A 20055-nucleotide genomic window follows, 5' to 3' on the forward strand; every position below is an offset into this window, starting at 1 on the left:
CCTGTATGACACATAAGGCATTACTTCACAAAACCCTGAGGTACCTAGCAGAGAAACTAGTACTATCAGGTGGTAACAGGTCTACCAGGAGCTCTAACAACCTTCTACTGAAACCACAATGTTTCTCCAAGAAAAAATATACAATCGTACCTTCTCAGGAATGGCTCCCAGGATATGGAACGCCTTACCCCCAGAAACGAGACTTAATCCATCTGCAGCCTTTTTAAAAAAAGAAGTTAAATCGATTCTTATGTCCAAATTCATTTATACTTACCCTATACACTCCTGTAGTCATGCGTTAATCTCTACTTGTTACCAGTACTGTATTCACATAATTCACTGTATTTACATGTCTATGTTTGTATATGCCATTACCTTCATTTGATCTGTAAAGTGCTCTGATACCCGCAAGGGTCTTGTTCGCGCTATACAAAACTCTCAAAATAAACAATAAAATAAATAAATCGTTAAGTGTGTAGTTCTGGTGAATCAGGGGTTGTATAGTTCTTGTGCATCAGGGGTTGTGTAGTTCTGGTGCATCAAGGATTGTTCTAGTTCTGGTGCATCAGGGGTTTTATAGTTCTTGTGCATCATGGGTTGTGTAGTTCTGGAGCATCAATCAATCAATCAATCAGGGGTTGATAAAGCGCGCTACTCACCCGTGAGGGTCTCAAGGTGCTGGGGGAAGGGGGATGCAGCTCCGGATCAGTCAAAGAGCCAGGTCTTGAGGTTCTTCCTGAAGGTGTGCAGGGTGGGGGACATCTGATGTTGACCGGGAGCTCGTTCCAGGTCTTTGCTGTGACGTAGGAGAAGGCTCTTCCACCTGCTCTGGTCCTGCGTATACGGGAGGTCTTTGCTAGGGCGAGGTCGGCGGAGCGGGGGTTTCTTTTGGGTATGTGGAAGGAGACTCTTTCGTTGAGGTATTTGGGCCCGATGTTGTGGAGGAATTTGTAGGCATTGGTGAGTAGAATGAAGGCTACTCTCTTCTTGATGGGAAGCCAGTGGAGGTCTCGTAGGTGCGGAGTCACGTGCTCGTGTCGTGGGGTTCCGAGGACGAGTCTGGCTGTTGTGTTTTGGATGGTTTAGAGCTTTTGTAGCAGGGTTTTGTTGATTCTGGCATAGAGGGCGTTACCGTAGTCCCATCTGCTAATTACAATAGTGTGGATGATGGTCTTTCTGCATTCATGGGGGATCCACTTGAAGCTCTTGCGGAGGATGCGGAGCGAGTTGAAGCAGGTCGAGGCGACGGTTTTGATCTGGCGAGTCATGGTGAGGGAAGAGTCTAGGATGATGCAGAGGATCCGGGCGTGGTCCGTCGGGGTGGGTGGGTTTCCGAGGGCAGGGGGCAACCAGGAGCTGTCCTACGCTGTGGGCGAGGGACCGAGGACGAGGATCTCGGTCTTCTCTGAGTCTAGTTTTAGGCAGCTGTCGCTCATCCAGGCTGTGACGTCTTTCATTCCTTCTTGTAAGCTGAGTCTGGTGTCTTCGGGGTTCTTCGTGAGAAAGAGGATGAGCTGGGTGTCGTTGGCGTAAGCCACTATGCTCAGCCCGTGCTGCCCGACTATGGTGGCGTGGGGGACCAGGTAGATGTTGAAGAGCACGGGGCTGAGCGAGGATTCTTGCGGTACTCCACAGTTGATCCTGTGTGTTCAGAGAGGAACGGTTGGAGTCTGATCTTTTGGGTTCTTCCGGTGAGGAAGGAGCGGATCTGGTCGAGGGCAGTTCCCTGTATGCCGGCATCATGGGAACTGGCGGCAAGAGTGTGGTGGGAGATGGTGTTGTAGGCTGCGGAGAGGTCTAGTAGGATGAGGGCCACAGTGTGGCCCTGGTTAAGGAGGTTGCGGACGTCATCGGTGGTGGTGAGGAGGGCGGTCTCAGTGCTGTTGTTGCTGCAGAATCCAGACTAGGAGGAGTCGAGGATGGCGTTCTCTTCAATGAAGGTGGTCAGTTGGGTGTGGACAAATCTCTCTGTGACTTGGCTGAAAAGGGAAGGAGGGAGGTTGTCCGGTAGTTTTTCAGGTCCGTCGGGTCTGCCGAGGGTTTCTTGAGGAGGGGTCGACTTCTGCTCATTTCCATTCATCGGGGAAGATGCCGGATTTGAGGAAGGCGTTGATGGCCTGGCCTAGTTCGGGAGTTATGGTGGCGGCGGTGCACAGGGGTCCGTGGGGGCTACTGAGTGGGTGTACTTCGTGGTTGCGGCGGTGTCTTCCGTGGTAGCAGGTTTCCAGGTGGTGATGGTTGGCCGGTTGGCGGTGGTGGAGAGGGGGGTGGTGTCCGGAGTCTGTTCGCTGAAGTTGTCGTAGAGGGCCTTGATTTTCAGGTGGGAGTAAGAGCTGAGCTTGTTGCAGAGGTCCTGGGATGGAGTGATGTATGAAGCTTCACTGGGGGGTTTGGTAAACTGCTGTATGACATTGAAGAGTTCCTTTGCGTTACTTGCGTTAGAGTGGATTTTGTACTTGATAAAGGTCCTCTTGGTGGCTCTTATGCGCTGGTGATATTCGTTCATTGCCTTCCTGAAGTTGTCAGGTCTTCGGTTGTTTTCTTGATCCGCATCAAGGCTTGTTCTAGTTCGGGTGCATCAGGGATTGTGTAGTTCGGGTGCATTAGGGATTGTGTAGTTCTGGTGCATCAGGGATCGTGTAATTCTGGTGCATCAGGGATCGTGTAGTTCTGGTGCATCTGGGATCGTGTAGTTCGGGTGCATCAGGGATTGTGTAGTTCGGGTGCATCAGGGATCGTGTAGTTCTGGTGCATCTGGGATCGTGTAGTTCGGGTGCATCAGGGATTGTGTTGTTCGGGTGCATTAGGGATTGTGTAGTTCTGGTGCATCAGGGATCGTGTAGTTCTGGTGCATCTGGGATCGTGTAGTTCTGGTGCATCTGGGATCGTGTAGTTCTGGTGCATCTGGGATTGTGTAGTTCTGGTGCATCAAGGATTGTGTAGTTCTGCCTTTACTATTAAAAGTCTGTGGCCCAATTCAACATTAAAAGTGTAAAGGTAGAGGTGCGGTTATGTGACTCTTTTTTTCTCAATTCCCAAACAGGTGTAATAGTATGACTGGAATGCCACACCAGACTCAGGTTTCCAGGCTTATTGTTGTGTCTGTTTTGTGTCTATTTTGTGTCACTGTTTTGAGGCTTCCTACACACCTAGTGCAGAATTGTACAGTTCTGCAAAGCCAGAAGTAGAATATTTTTCCATCTAAAAAACCCTTCCCCTTTCCCCATGAATATGCCTGGGGTAGCTGAAATGAGATTTGAGCTTGATGACATCACAGGAAGTGATATCATATGACATTTAACTCTGAATATTCCCGGGAAGTAATGTAACACGACCTTAACCGTTATGATATCACAATAATTAACATGGCTACAGTTCTATAAACACTGCTTGAATGATAGAAAAGCACAACAAAGACAAGTGGTGTGTCGGTTGTCACCTCCGTTGCTTCTGGTGTGACCTTTTGCAGACTCCAGGAGGATGTTTACAAGGAGTGACAGTGACACAGATCCATGGTCTACAGATTTACCATAACAAACACGAGATGACGGACGGAGCGCTGAAACTTTTCAGACACTTACCCGCTGTCACAGATCTGGGTTAAATTCATCACTGTTCTTTAGCTTGCTTTGCCACCCCAGTTTAGACCCAGCCATATGCAAATAAGTCTTAACCATGTGCCTCATGGGAACAGTCCAGTCTGAACTGCCAAGCCAGGTCTTCCCTGAACCGGAAACAAGCATCCTGAGACCAGTTTTAGGGTAACACCGCTCATCAGCTAGGCTACCTTAAATCCAGTGGCAAAGCGAACAAGGTACCAATGTCTGGGCATACCCTGCCAACTTAGGGCGAACGAAGCAAACACAAGGAGATGATGGACGGAGCGCTGAAATTTTTCAGACATTCGCCCCCAGTCACAGATCTGGAATGAATCCATCATCTTTCTTTAGCTCACTCTGCCACCTCAGTTCAGACATGGCCATATGCAAATCAGTCTGACATTGTGCCTCATGGGAACAGTCCAGCCCTAGCAGATTTACCTTCACAGCCACTCCCCTGCCCCTTCTGGCCTCACCTTCTTGACGTCTCCTGTGATGTCATCCAGGCTCGTGGACAGCAGGTGATCGTCCAGACCCACGTAGACCCTTCCACTGTCCTCGTCCAGGAGCACGGAGTGCAAGTCCGTGGCATTGATGGGCAGGAACAGCATCCTCCCGCTCTGGACCAGTTCTGCAAGGAAAGCACAGGGCACGCGTCAGCCTCAGAAACTGCCCTGGTACGAAGGGAGTACTGCCCTACCAACTGTCTGGACAGTAACAGTTAATGCTCAGACACTGCCCGGTTAAGAGGTAACAGGTCCAGCAAAGTAGTGTATGGAGAGGGTAGAGAAGTTAACCTGAGGGCAGTTAGGACATGAGGTGAACATTACACTACATCCTCCCAGCGTCACACAAAATATAACAGTACGCGGGCCTCTGAACGAGAGCCAGGGCTGGTCCTCAGGAGGGCTTCTAGGTGCTATCAAGGGGTGCCTCGGGCCCGAGGCTGATGGCAGGGTGAGTAGAGGGCTTCCATGGGGGTGCACTACATGCACTGAGGGTAGCATTTGCATAAAGGGTTCACACCTGACGAAGAACACTATGGGACATATTCACAAGGAAGTGGCGGAGTGTGGCGTTAGCCTCTTTGATTTAACGCTGTGCGCCACCACTCCTGAAACACAGGGCTGCACCGTATTTACAATAATACAGTGCAACCTTGCATTTTCTCCTGCGCTGGCAATAATTTAGCTGCCTAGCGCTAACGCAGGCCCTCTTGCACCATAGTGCAAAGGTGCCTGCATTAAGGAGAATGATTCTTTATGTGCCAGAAGGTCCCCCCTTCGTGCACATAAACAAGCTGAAATTGTGTTTTGTAACTTCTATTTGTGCTCCTCAATGCAGCTCACACACAAGTTGTAAAACAGCATTTTTTAAATGATTCTTTATGTGCAGGAAGGGACGCCTTCCTGCACATAAACAATTAATGTCCTTTTGCTGTTTCCATGTGTGCTGCACAACACAGCACACGTGGAAACTGCAAAAACAAGGAGACATTAAACATTTCTCCTCTTTGCGCCAGGGATAGACCAGGTTTTTCCAGGTCTTAAATTTGCTGCTTTCAATGTGGGGCAGCTTTTAAATCCATGGTTTTTGCAGTGGAGCGCCCACCACAATACCCACTGCCCACCTCTTTGTGGTGGCCATAGGGGCTTGTATATGACCCCCCATTCTTTGTTGATGATGTAAAACTTAAGGGGGGCATATTTACAAGCCCCTATTGCCACCACAAGGTCCCTTTTTTCGATGTTGTGGTGGCAATAGGAGCTGTGCCTTATTTACAAGGCAGCGTTAAGCCACCTAACATGGCTTAAAGATGCCTTGTAAATAAGGCCCCCTTTCACGCAGTAATAGCGTGAAAAGGGAGGGCAATGGGTGTTAAAGTGGGCGTTCCACTGCAACGCCCATTAATTTGAAACTGCCCCATATTTACAAGGGCAGCCTACATATGGGGTAGTGCCAAAATTAACAAGAACCTGGGGCCTCATTTACGAGGCCCTAGCAGCACTTTTGCACCGCTGGAACGTCACTTTTTATGCTCCAGTGGTGCAAGTGCTGAAGAATACTTGCAAGGTCACACAAAGCCACTTTGCGTGGCTTTTCATGGCCTTGTACATTTGTGCCCCTTGCACGCAGAACACAGCTTGAAAGGAGTGTTCAATGGGTGCTGCTGTGGGTGTTGCTGTGGGTATTGCTGTGGGTGTTGCTGTGGGTGTTGCTGTGGGTGTTGCTGTGGGTGTTGCTGTGGGTGTTGCTGTGGGTGTTGCTGTGGGTGCTGCTGTGGGTGCTGCTGTGGGTGTTGTTGTGGGTGTTGCTGTGGGTGCTGCTGTGGGTGTTGCTGTGGGTGTTGCTGTGGGTGTTGCTGTGGGTGTTGTTGTGGGTGTTGCTGTGGGTGTTGCTGTGGGTGTTGCTGTGGGTGCTGCTGTGGGTGTTGCTGTGGGTGTTGCTGTGGGTGCTGCTGTGGGTGTTGTTGTGGGTGCTGCTGTGGGTGTTGCTGTGGGTTTTGCTGTGGGTGCTGCTGTGGGTGCTCGCATGCAACACCCGTGGAATCTGAAGCGTTCCCAGATTTACGAGGAATCGTTAACGTGGGAATGCGTCAGATTACTTTGCCTCCCAGGGGAGGCGTGGGAGTGGCACAACGAAGAGATATACTTTTATTTCGCCTCGTTTTTTCCTCTTTCTATCAATGAAGAAAGAAGAAAATGCCACCAATGATTGTTTTTGTGCAGGGAAGTGTTCTTTCCTGCACGAAAATAATCACACCTGTAACGCACTCACCCTTGCAACACGACGTAATGGTGTCTGCGTTGGTGCCCGGTTGCTGTTTGTGAGCCGGTGCAGGGGAGAAGGACAGGAATGCACCGTATCTTGTAGATGCGACGCATTTCTGCCCTTTTCTTTGGCGCACGGCAGCGACGCAGGGAGGCCTGTGGCGCTGTAGCGCGTTAAAGGTTTGTAAATGAGGCCCCTGATTTCAACGCAGACACTGTTGCACCATGGTGCAACGGGGCCTGCATTGGTGCTTCGCAGGGATTTGTGCGCCAGCGCTGTGACCGAGGACAGGAAGTGGTTAATAATTCTACAAGGAGCTTTCCTGGGCATTTCAGGGCTTAAAAATGAAGCATCCAGGTCCGAAGCAAACAATGTCACTCTCCTTCGTCATGAGGGAAATGACCACCAAGTGCTTTACTGAGCTAAGGAGGTCACGCCAACAGGGCTGTGACATCTTCAGCCCAGAAAAGTTCCACTCAGGCAGCCAGGCAACGCCCCTTTTACTGCAAGCACGGCGCGTGGCTGCCTGACGTGCACATGCAGTGCCCATGTTGGGCTGACCTTTGCTTAGCCTGACGGACACCCGCATGTTAGGAAAAAAGTTGAGGGCGGGCCCCTCCGCCCTTGAGGACAGGCTGCCACCGATATTCAGGACTTTCTTTTACAAATTATTTTTCCAGGTGTGTTAGTCTGATTTGTTTAATTGATCTGAACCAGAATCACAACTTTCAGAAGGCAACAAACTGTTAAAGGAAACCTCAGGGCAGAACAAAGGCGCCCCCATAACATGGAGCGATTTGGTAACCCTATATCTGGCCCCGGCGCATTCCTGCGACTTTGTGAGTCAGAAATAAGATACAGATCTGAAGAGTGAGCAGCTGCTCCCGGTCTTGGAAAGGGTCTGATCATGGCATCATTAGCACCTCTTCAGGTAAACGCAAACCATCAAGCCCTTGTTAGTAAGTATGTGCAGATCAGGTACAAATAGGGTGACCAACTGGCATTGGTGCAAATTCAGGACGGTGAGTGTAAAAATTCAGGACAAAGGGTCAAAATTCAGGACACAAATTCAGGACAGGAGGTCAAAATTCAGGACAAAACTTCTAGACAATAGGTAAGTTTTACAGACATATCCGAGGTTGCGCAATAGTATATAAGTAAGCCCAGCCATTTCCAAACATATTCAACCATTTGCAAACCTATCCATCATGTATCCTTCCATCTATCATTTCACTCATCCATCCCTTCTTCCATCCTTTCACTCATCCATCCATTATCCATCCATCCACCCTTTCACCCTATCCATCTATACACTTATCCATCCACTCTTCATACCATCCATCCATTCACTCATCCATCCAGCCATTTACCCTTTCACCAATCAAGCCATCCTTTCACTTACTAATCCTTCCACCCATCCACTCTTTTAGTCATCCATCCATCCTCCCTTTCTCTCTCCATCAACCCTTTCACTTAGCCATCCTTCCTTCCTTCCATCCATCCACCCACCCACCCATCCATCTACTCATCCACTCATGAATCCATCCATTGACCCTATCACTCATCCATCTATCATTTCACTCCTTCACACATCTATTCATCCTTTTGTCCATCTACCCTCCATTTCACTCTTCTCATCCATCCTTACACCCACCCTTTCACTCATACGTCCATTAATTCACCCTTTGCACTTATCAATCCATCAATCCATCTATCATTTCACTCATCAACCCTCCCACCCACCCATCATCCATCCAACCATCCACCCACCCACCCATCCACTCATCCATCCTTTCACCCACCACCCATCCATCCTTTCACCCACCTACCATCCACCCACCCATCCATCCATCCATCCTTTCACCCACCCACTCATCATCCATCCATCCTTTCACCCACCCACTCATCATCCATCCTTTCACCCACCCACTCATCATCCATCCTTTCACCCACCCACTCATCATCCATCCATCCATCCTTCCCCTCAACATCCATCCATCCTTCCACTCATCATCCATCCATCCTCCCACCCACCCACCCACCCATCTATCTACTCATCCACTCATGAAACCATCAATTGACCCTATCACTCATCCATCTATCATTTCACTCCTTCACACATCTATTCATCCTTTTGTCCATCTACCCTCCATTTCACTCTTCTCATCCATCCTTAGACCCACCCTTTCACTCATACGTCCATTCATTCACCCTTGCACTTATCAATCCATCAATCCATCCATCATTTCACTCATCCACCCTCCCACCCACCCATCATCCACCCAACCATCCACCCACCCACCCATCCACTCATCCATCCTTTCACCCACCAACCATCCACTCATCCATCCTTTCACCCACCCACCATCCACCCACCCATCCATCCACTCATCCATCCTTTCACCCACCCATCATCCATCCATCCTTTCACCCACCCACTCATCATCCATCCTTTCACCCACCCACTCTCCATCCATCCATCCTTTCACCCTCCCAATCATCCATCCATCTATCCATCCATCCTTCCCCTCATCATCCATCCATCCTTCCACTCATCATCCATCCATCCTTCCACCCACCCACCCATCTATCTACTCATCTACTCATGAATCCATCAATTGACACTATCACTCATCCATCTATCATTTCACTCCTTCACACATCTATTCATCCTTTTGTCCATCTACCCTCCATTTCACTCTTCTCATCCATCCTTACACCCACCCTTTCACTCATACGTCCATTCATTCACCCTTGCACTTATCAATCCATCCATCATTTCACTCATCCACCCTCCCACCCACCCATCATCCACCCAACCATCCACCCACCCACCCACCCATCCTTTCACCCACCACCCATCCATCCTTTCACCCACCCACCATCCACCCACCCACTCATCCATCCATCCCTCCTTTCACCCACCCAATCATCCAACCTTTCACCCACCCACTCTCCATCCATCCTTTCACCCACCCACCCAATCATCCATCCATCTATCCATCCATCCTTCCCCTCATCATCCATCCTTTCACCCACTCCCTCATCATCCATCCATCCCCTCATCATCCTTCCATCCTTTCACCCACCCACCCACCCATCCATCCATCCATCCATCCATCCATCCTTCCCCTCCATCCATCCCCTCATCCATCCTTCCCCTCATCCATCTTTCCCCTCATCCATCATTCAGCTACCCTTCCACCCAAAATGCCATCCCCCACTGTGATGTACTGTACTTACAGGAGATGCTCTAAGAGAACTGATTGAACTGATTGTCCTCCATACTTTGTTAATCAGCGTGGGTACGATTGTGCCATTTCTTTATTTTATTACATTATAGACTGCATGTTTGAAGAACCAAGGTTTGTTTACAATTTAGTGACAGTAAATAAGCTACATGCCAACATTTCAGAAGAGCAAAGTGGGAGATTTTAAAAAAAAATCGGGAGAATGGGGCCTTGAATCGGGTTACTGGCATGTATGGGCTTTATAAGTGGGCTGCTGCAGGATCGGACATTGAAACGCAAATGCACGTTTTTTTTCTTACCTTTCAAAAGCATAGGGCGCAATGGCAGGCAGAGAGAGGGTGATGCAAGTGTTGTGCACTGGCCTGGCGGGTTGCTGGCAGTGCATGCACCCAACCCCACCCCCACACCCGTGGGCTTCCAGGGCACACACACAGCCCCCCCCCAGTACTTCACAGGTCTTTAAAATACCATTCCTTTGTTAATGAAGTCTTGTTGGTTTTTCACCCCTTCTAGAGCGCCTGCATCTATTGCTGGAAGAATTAACACATTACACAATAAATACCAAGCCCTGTCAGCTGAAACCCCTGAGGAATCGAGTTTTTGCTTGCAGGAATCGGGAGGCGGGAGACTAGCCTTCAAATCGGTAGTCTCACGCCTGAATCGGGAGGGTTGGCATGTCTGAAGCTATGTGAAGAGAACCACGTGCTGCCTCGGTGTTATCTGCCCGAGTCTAGGATGTTTGGGGTCCTGGGCAGAAATGGAATGTGTGAGGTCTAAATTGCAGAGTCATGGCGCATCCAGGGCTGTTTGCATCTGAATGGATGCCCTTCTCCTGAACCTGCAGCCCCTCCTCTTAGACACCTTTGAGCACCTCTTAACAGCTCATCAAGAGCTGAAGGTGTGAGGGTTACCACCCCGCTGTGCCTCTCCAGTGCTGCGGGGTATCGGAGCTTTGGAACAGCCTCGGAGTCAAGAAGGGGGATTGGGGCACGCTGTGCCGGCTTTTAGGGTGAGGCGACCGGTGCCCGGTTAAAATGACGGACAAATGGCGTCCGTTAAAGAATCCTTCACGGACAACGGACAGACGGCCGAAATTACGGACTGTCCGTGAAATTTACGGACGGTTGGTCACCCTAGGTACAAATCGACGTAAGACAGTTTTAGTACTAACTTGTATCAGGAAATAGAGCTGTGTGTGTTCACTCCTTGTCTGTATAGATCTGCCTGGTGGAAAGGGCCTGTTGGAATCTGTGCTATAGTAATGATCCATTGTGTGGGTTGTTTAGCCAGCAGCGGTGTAAATAATGAATTGTGTTTGCTGTTTGCACGGCGGTCAGTCAGAGAGAAAATACTTCATGATATTTAGACATCGACCGAAGAAATAGAGAAGCTTCTTTTCTGTGTCCAGTCAGTAACCAAATCGCACCGAATGTTCAACAGCAGGTAAACAGTAACGTTTCACTGTCATTCGTCAAACCGTGCACCCGTCTCTCATCTGATTGGCTGTCCGGTAAATAATAATAATCCACATTTGTAAAGCGCGAACAATCACCCGTAAGGGTCTCTAGGCGCTGGGGGCCGTCGGGAAGATTAACCAGAGTCACGGGTGCTGGGCTGATCTGCGCCAGAGGCGGGATTGAACCTTGAACCCTGTACTCTGGAATCAGTCGCCCTGGCCGCTGCGCCACACCTCTCCGCATGTCGTAAATAGCGACATTTCTTTCTATTTGTAGCCACCAGCCGAACAGCGCCTAGTCTCCAAGCTTTAGCTGGAGGCGGTACATAGTGACGCTGCTTTGCTGTTGCCATGACCACAGGCTAAACGTAAATATTATCTCTTATCTACTGGTGGGCCGGTAGATTGCACATAAAATTCATTATTCACCCACAAATTGTCGGCCACCGTATAAAAGTTATATAGAAATAAGATGCATGAAACGGTTACAGAAAACTGAAGCACTAATCCGAAGTGAAAGCCCGAACTCTGCAAACTGTGAATGAAGCGCAAAAGAACAGAGCAGTTAAGGGTCAAACGTCAACAAAACTGACAGGAGGCTTGATGCAAAGGTCCTGTTTCCAGCCTCAGACTAGGCATCGCAACCTGTGCGCCGAAGATTTTTCTTGGCAAATAGTGTGTATTTTTTTTAATTTAGGAAACTTCGTGAACGTCCAAAAATGCAAATTTTGAAAATTGCAAAGGGAAAATCATATACGTTAAGCATTATACCTAATCAACCTATTCATGTTATATGTGCAAGACAGAAGGGCAGATAAGCCACAAATATACGAAGCCAATCTTGTAAGTCGGGTGCCCCGATGAGACCGACCGAGAAATGTGTTATTTGTTATATGTCATGGCAGATATTGTAATGTGATAATACCAATAAAAATATATATATTTTAAAACAATAATAGTTTCTCTCATAAAAAAGATTGCTAAATAACTCTTCCCAAAAAATATTTGCAAGATGTTCTGCCTTTAACTCGTTTTCTTAGGCGGTAAACTTTGTAACTGTGTAAAATTGCAAAGGTGTAAGACCTTCGTAAAACTATTCCAGCAAAATGATTAATGCGATCAAGCACAGGCCGTCAAAAAGGGAATTTATTCAGAACCACAGCACGGCGCGGACACTAAAGGGGGGGCCCGGGTGGGCGCTCCTTTCACTCACATGATCCATAAAGTTGTGGAAGGGGAGGGGCTTGGCCCCCCTTCCATAGGTGAACCTTTGTGAACAGTAACTTCAGGAAACTGCCCGATGATCCCCAAAACACCCCCCTGCTCGTCTCCACCGAGAGCTTGAACGAGGGCGCCCTGCGGTCTGTACAAACACCCCCCACAGGCTCTGTCTTCACTCTACAGGTTCCAAACAGAAATGACCCATGGCCATAGGACGGAGGGGGGGGTGTAGGCGGCCCCCATCTGTTTCAAAGCCTTTTGAGAGGCCTTTGATTCAATCTGGGAACCGGAACTAAACATCAAGTTACTGCCAGCGGGCATAGGGGCAGGGGTCACCTGTAAGACAAGATGTGTAAACCTCGCCCTCCCCCCACCGGCTCCGGGTCACCTGTGACACTGTGAACTTCGACCCCCCTTTCACCACCTCGGGGTCTCATCAGATACAAGATCTGTGAACCCCCCTCCACCGTCTCGTGCTCACCTGTGACGCTGTGAACCTCAGCTGCCCACGTTCACCTGTGGCACAAGATCTGTCAACCTCGCCCCCCCCCACCTGTGACACTGTGAACTTTAAACATTTCTAAATTGCTGCTACTCGTTTTTAATACAGACCGCTTGTATTGAATTGTATTTTACTGTGTTTTAAAAAAAGTAATTTGCATCGAGCAGGGCGCAAACCCCGCGATCTCGCCTCACCGGCCCCACCATCTTGAGTGAGGGGGACGAGCTGGGCGAGCACTCTAGTGCTCCGCCCCTCCTGCCCCTGCCTGCATAAAATGACACCCTGGTCTAGGAAGCGCAGGGGACGGGCGCAGCGGGCGCGGCGGAAGCGCGCCGAAACCGCGCCAAAGCCAAGCCCGTCTGCGCCCGTCCGCGACCGGACACGGCCCAGGGCCACCACCCCTGGTCCTGATAACCGAAAACTTTGGAGCAGGAACAAGCTTGTAAGTCTGTCCACCATCACTTGTACTCCCGGCCTTCACACCATACACATAGGGGAGGAAGTAGGTTGCAGACACTGTCAATTCCGATTTAGTACATCGATAGCTGATACCCGGGGCAGCTCCACCTTGTCCTGTGGCTTGCTCAACGTGAGATCGCTACGATGTCATAAGCTCGATATCCACGACTTACTTATGGATAGACATCTGGACCTGCTATTCCTCACAGAAACGTGGTTGGATGTTCACTCTGACCCCGACATCATTCAGGCATTACCAGAAGAATACCTGATGGTGAGGCTGGACAGACCTGATGGCAGAGGAGGAGGCATAGCTATTGCATTCAAACAGCAGCTTGCCTGTCAATTGGAATTAGTCCATATGGCGGAAAGCGAGGCTGGTGTTTTTACCATACAAATTAATGGGGGCACCACATTGAAGGGTTATTTAATCTACCGTCCCCCAGGACCCCTGGCAAGGTTTAAAGGTAACCTAATAGAGTGTGTCACGGAGATAGCATTGCGGAGAGATAAGTTTCTGCTACTTGGAGATCTTAATATGCATTTAGAGGATCTGGCGGACAAAGGAGCGATGGAGTTCCGTTAAGAACTTCAGGCCTTACAACTAGAGCTAAAGGGCCAGCTTCCAACACACCAGCATGGCCACTTGCTTGATCCGGTGTTTGCGAACTGGGAGGAAGTCATAGCGGCTCTCCCCATGCCCCTCCCCTGGACCGACCATTTCCTGGTACCATTTAAAATTCATCTCCCTAAACATAAGGTGACAGACCCCACTCCCCTTAACTACCCCAGGCGTAAATGGGCCAGGTTCTCCCTGCCAGAGTTTAATGAGGCTCTTATCGCAGAGGGCCCCCCTGGAGGTGACGATGCGGATTCGGCAAATAAATTGCTTAACAACCGTATCACGGCGGCCCTGGACTGTACGGCCCCTCTAGGCCGGCCGAAGGAGGGCGGCTGTAAACAGAGAACAGCACCTTGGTTCAATGAGGAACTGCGGTGTGCTAAGAAGGATTGTAAGCGAGCTGAAAGGCAGTGGAGGGTAGCCTATGACAGCCAGGCGAGAGAGAGATATCTCGTCAATAGACGGGCATATCACAATCTAATCAGGAGAGCGAAAACTGCCCACTATCACAATAGGATCATGAGTGCAGAGAACTCAGCGAAAGAATTGTTCTGTGTTTATAAATCCCTGGCTGTCCCCAAGTCCTCGGCAGGACTAGAGGATTGTTCAGTTGTTGCCTGCAATCGCATTGCTGACTATTTTGGCGATAAAGTGTCCAAAATGTATTCAGCCTTTTCTGCCCAACCCTTGGCAGGGGGAGAGTTCGAAGCATCAGTAAGTGAGGCTGATGGACAAAATCTGCTGCTTAACTTCTCCACCCCACCAGTAGAAGACCTGATCAAAATATGTAGGTCAGTGAAGTCAGGCTCTCCACGGGACCCAGCATCACCTAAACGGCTGGGGGACAGCTTGACGACACTAGAACCATACATTAGGCATCTGTTGGATGTCTCCTTCAGGTCCAGCACTATGCCTAGGGAATGGAAACAAGCTGTGGTGCTTCCCCTCCGCAAGAAGCCTAATATCAACTTTGAAAAGCTGGAGAATCTGCGTCCCATCTCCCTCCTACCCTACTTCTCTAAAGTGGCGGAGAAGGTGGCCAATTTGCAGTTAATGCAATTTGTGGAAAATACCAATCTTCTACATCCCACCCAGTTTGGGTTCCGGCCTCGACACTCGACGGAGTCAGCGCTCCTCATGGCATCCGAAACCATCAGGCAGGGTGCCGACGAGGGCCATACTATGGCCTTGATCCTTCTGGACCTTAGCGCTGCGTTCGACACTGTAGCTCATTCCATCTTGCTACAGTGTCTGAACAAAGGAGGGGTAGGAGGTGCAGCGCTAAAATGGATCAAGTCGTTTCTATCTGGCCGAGGTTTCCAAGTCAGGCAGGGCGACTGCTACTCCGAGCGAGTAGCCTTGGACCAGGGGGTGCCGCAGGGCTCGTCCCTGAGTCCAACTCTTTTTAATCTGTACGTTGCCCCGGTTGCCACCATAGTGGAGAGTCACGGTCTGCGCATGGTGTCGTACGCCGACGACACGCAGCTGGTCATCTCCATATCGCGTGCACCCGGTCTTGCGGCAGACATCTTCAGAGCATGCATGCAAGACCTAGCTGCCTGGATGTCTGCCAACTGCCTTAAGCTCAATGGAGGCAAGACTGAGGTGCTGGTGGTGGGGGGAGACCGAGCGGCTTGGACGTCGGCGTGGTGGCCACCTTGCCTGGGACCAGCACCAATCCCCTGCCAGGAGGCGAGGAATCTAGGTGTCTGGTTCGATTCCAACCTAACTTTCGGACCCCAGGTCAATCGGGTGGTTGGTACCTGTTTCGGGATCCTCAAGAACCTCAGGAAGGTTCTGGAGCTTCTTCCTATCAAAGCCCGCCAAATACTCGTGCATGCACTAGTCACGTCCAAGATGGACTACGGCAACCTGCTCTACCTGGGGACTCTCGAGAAGAATTTGAGCCGCCTGCAGGTTTTATAAAATGCCGCAGCCCGGTTGGTTCTCAGACTGCCCAGAAGATCAGCTTCTAAAGCCGCGCTCCAGGCCCTGCACTGGCTTCCGGTGAGAAGCAGGGTGGAATTTAAAGCACTATGCACCTGTCATCGGATTATCAACGCCAGGGCACCTATTCCCCTACAGGGTCTCCTGACACAATACGAGCCTTCTCGTTCCCTCAGATCCTCTGGCTCGGGACGCCTGTCCATTCCTAAGGTGTCCAAAGCAAGGATGGGCGGCAGATCCTTCAGGTATCTGGCGGCATCTAGCTGGAACAAACTCCCTGTGGCGTTGTGCCTGGAACCCTCAGAGCCCATTTTCAGAGCCAAGCTAAAAACATTTCTATATGCCCGGTAGTGGGTTCCCACCTTAGTACCTTATCCTGCTAGCGCTCGCATCATAGCGCGGGGACACGCCGTTGTGCGTCACCAAGCTCTTTACAAGACCCCCCTATTATTATTATTATTATTGAACTTCGACCCCCCCCCCCTTTCACCAACTCGGGGTCTCATCAGATACAAGATCTGTGAACCCCCCTCCACCGTCTCGTGCTCACCTGTGACGCTGTGAACCTCAGCTGCCCACGCTCACCTGTGGCACAAGATGTGTGAACCTCGCCCCCCCCCCACCTCCCTCCACTGGCTCGGGGTCACATGGGAGACAAGATGTGTGAACCTCCCCCCCCCCCACAGATAGCAGCTCACGGTCATATGTGACACAAGATCTGCCCCCCCCCCCAGAGCGCCCCCACACCAGCTCGGGGTCGTCACCTGTACCTGTGTCACGATACAGTAGTTCCCCATGTGTATCCCTCAGTGAAAAATGTCTTGAGGGGCCATAAGAACAGGGAAGGAGATATACACAGGCAGCAGTCGGTATGTCCAGATACATTCCTTCATACTCCCCATCTTTTGCCTGGGGTTGTTGTTTGCTTAAATGAACCTTATTGTTCACACGGGTTGATTTATCCCCATTTGTGAGGCGCCATCATTGGCGCAGAGGGGACGTTGAGTCTGACATATTATTTCATGCACTTTGTAATAATGAAACATGGCAAGAAGAACTTGTTTAAAGTGTGTTCGTTTCTAGTTCTTTTGTTATTTCATCAGCCCGCCTTGCAATGCCGAAGACATTTATTTTACAAAACGTAAAGCCTGACATCCCGGTGGCACAGGACGCTGCAGACAGTAAACGGTGCTCAGAGAGCGACTCTTTACCTTCTGTTCTTTCTTTGACACTCAGATATTCGAAAGTGGGGGGTGCAATGCTTACTCTGAATTGTAACATGCTCGTAAAGTGGCCAGGCCCTGTGGCCAACTCCCCAAAGGCAGCCAACCCCACACCGTGCACGGCCACTAATTAAAATTATTTGGAGGGGGCATGTGACCCCCTTCCCCATGCCCATTTCAGCCCCAGGAACCCCATTCCCCGGGGGGCCAGCGACATATTTAAGGGGCACGGCCAACCTTGGGTGGATGTCCTGGTGCCCACCACCAGCACTCAGCACGCTTGAACTGTGGGCTGCAGGGTGAGACCCAAGGCCCCTGCTGCGCCAGCCGGCTCCCCGCGTCCAGCGGGAGCCGGCATTGCTCCCGTTCGCAGAGAGCAGCTAAAACTGCAGCTCCCTGTGGGTGGGAACAATATTTAGATCTGTTTACCTGCCCACATCCCGAGTCCTAAGATGACTGTCACCACTTCCTGGTTGAGGTGGTAGCAGCCAATCAGATATCAGTTTGGATGTCATCTCCAGAGAGCCTCTCTGTCCCTAGATAAGCAAATTATTTTTAGCATTAATTGCTCAAAAAACTACTGAACAAATTCACACAAAAAGCACTCTTGCTGCCAAATTTGGTATAAATCCATTGAGCTGGTTAGGCTGTAGCTGTGTCAAACGTCACCAAAGTTATTAGCAACACAAAAATATACATTTCCGATGGAAACACGATCATAACTGTACCTACCCAGTGGAGACATCTATCTATCTATCTATCTATCTATCTATCTATCTATCTATCTATCTATCTATCTATCTATCTACCTTTCTATCTATCTATCTATCGCCCTCACTCTATCGCCCTCACTCTATCTATCTATCTATCTATCTATCTATCTATCTATCTATCTATCTATCTATCTATCTATCTATCTATCTATCTATCTATCTATCTATCTATCTATCTATCTATCTATCTATCTATCTATCTATCTATCTATCTATCTACCTTTCTACCTATCTATCTATCTATCTATCTATCTATCTATCTATCTATCTATCTATCTATCTATCTATCTATCTATCTATCTATCTATCTATCTATCTATCTATCTATCTACCTTTCTATCTATCTATCTATCGCCCTCAATCTATCTATCTATCTATCTATCTATCTATCTATCTATCTATCTATCTATCTATCTATCTATCTATCTATCTATCTATCTATCTATCTATCTATCTATCTATCTATCTATCTATCTATCTATCTATCTATCTATCTATCTATCTATCTATCTATCTATCTATCTATCTATCTATCTATCTATCTACCTTTCTATCTATCTATCTATCGCCCTCACTCTATCGCCCTCACTCTATCTATCTATCTATCTATCTATCTATCTATCTATCTATCTATCTATCTATCTATCTATCTATCTATCTATCTATCTATCTATCTATCTATCTATCTATCTATCTATCTATCTATCTATCTATCTATCTATCTATCTATCTACCTTTCTACCTATCTATCTATCTATCTATCTATCTATCTATCTATCTATCTATCTATCTATCTATCTATCTATCTATCTATCTATCTATCTATCTATCTATCTATCTATCTATCTATCTATCTACCTTTCTATCTATCTATCTATCGCCCTCACTCTATCTATCTATCTATCTATCTATCTATCTATCTATCTATCTATCTATCTATCTATCTATCTATCTATCTATCTATCTATCTATCTATCTATCTATCTATCTATCTATCTATCTATCTATCTATCTATCTATCTATCTATCTATCTATCTATCTATCTATCTATCTATCTATCTGTCTGTCTATCTGTCTGTCTGTCTGTCTGTCTGTCTGTCTGTCTGTCTGTCTGTCTGTCTATCTATGGCCCGTGGCCATAACACAGCTCAGGGAAGGGGCTACACCCCTCCCTCCCCATTATTAAAATACTGGCCCTGGGAATAGGGTTTCTGAAGGCCAGTTTGAGGCTTGGGGAGGGTGGCCTTGTGCACCTCCCTATTTCTAAAATATGGGCTCTGGGAATAGGGTCCCAGGGCCTCGTTGAGGCTTTCCAGCCTCCGTTAATAAAATTAAGACCCTGGGCAATGGTGTCCTGGAGACCTAATGAAGCCTCACGGACCCCAAGGCTGTCTACCCTTGGTCCCACCTTGTGGCTCTTTCTTCCACCCCGGACGCTCTGTCTCACTCTCGCAGGCTGTCTTCCATCTCCACTTGCTCCTTTTGTTACTGTTTTCTAGGTTCTCCCCCCCTTACTTCTTTCTCTCTCTCGCTCTGGGTCATGGACTGATGATGAAAAATAACACAAAGTGCTGGTGGGCACGTGGGGGGGGGGGCTTGCACGTCTCTTCTTCTAAGTCTCGCAATAACAGGGGCTTCTCTACAGTTCAGACACAGCTGATGCCTATCGTTCGCGAGTCAGACCTTTGATCTTGGGCAGACAGGCATCGGCTGTCTCTGAACCGTGGAGACCCCTATCACCCCAGAGCTGTGCGGGCAATGGGGGGAGTCATTAAAAGCCTGAAGAGTCAGAAACAGGAACTGGGCTGAGGCGGCCAATCCCAGGGCAGCCCTGACTGGAGCACTGACGTCAGAACGAAGACCTTACTTTTGTTCCACCTGTTGGCATCCTTCATGAAGCGCAAACAATGCAGATGGACAAAGGCTTCGAGGCGCGCTCACAAACAACAAAACTAAAGTTTCCGTTGTAAACCCACTAAAACAAATACTTTACAAAACTGTAGTGAATAAATGACGGTCCAATCCACGTAGGTTTTTCAAGTAGATTTATCTATACTACTATTATAAAGCGAGAACTGGGAACCTTTGAGGCGGGTAAACTCCAGAAGTACACCATCAATCACAACACCCAATACAGCGTTGGAAAGGGGAGGTCCAGGAGATGGACATAGGCTATACATTTCTACAACATATACATTACGAAGGGCAAACAACATTCTGGATAAAGTA

The 20055-nt window shown here is 48.9% G+C and overlaps 1 protein-coding gene across 2 annotated transcripts in view; it reads right to left on the bottom strand.

The window, feature by feature from the left end:
* Positions 1-20055, bottom strand: part of LOC147658882 (semaphorin-3A-like) — a 166204-nt gene that overhangs the window by 95920 nt on the left and 50229 nt on the right. For both annotated transcript variants that reach the window (XM_086952064.1, XM_086952063.1), the window contains exon 2: positions 4076-4230. In XM_086952064.1, coding sequence (XP_086808190.1) covers positions 4076-4230 — 155 coding nt within the window. The remainder of the gene's footprint in view (positions 1-4075; positions 4231-20055) is intronic.

The sequence above is a fragment of the Lissotriton vulgaris genome, unplaced genomic scaffold (assembly GCF_964263255.1).
Source record: "Lissotriton vulgaris unplaced genomic scaffold, aLisVul1.2 SCAFFOLD_2725, whole genome shotgun sequence".
NCBI lineage: Eukaryota > Metazoa > Chordata > Amphibia > Caudata > Salamandridae > Lissotriton > Lissotriton vulgaris.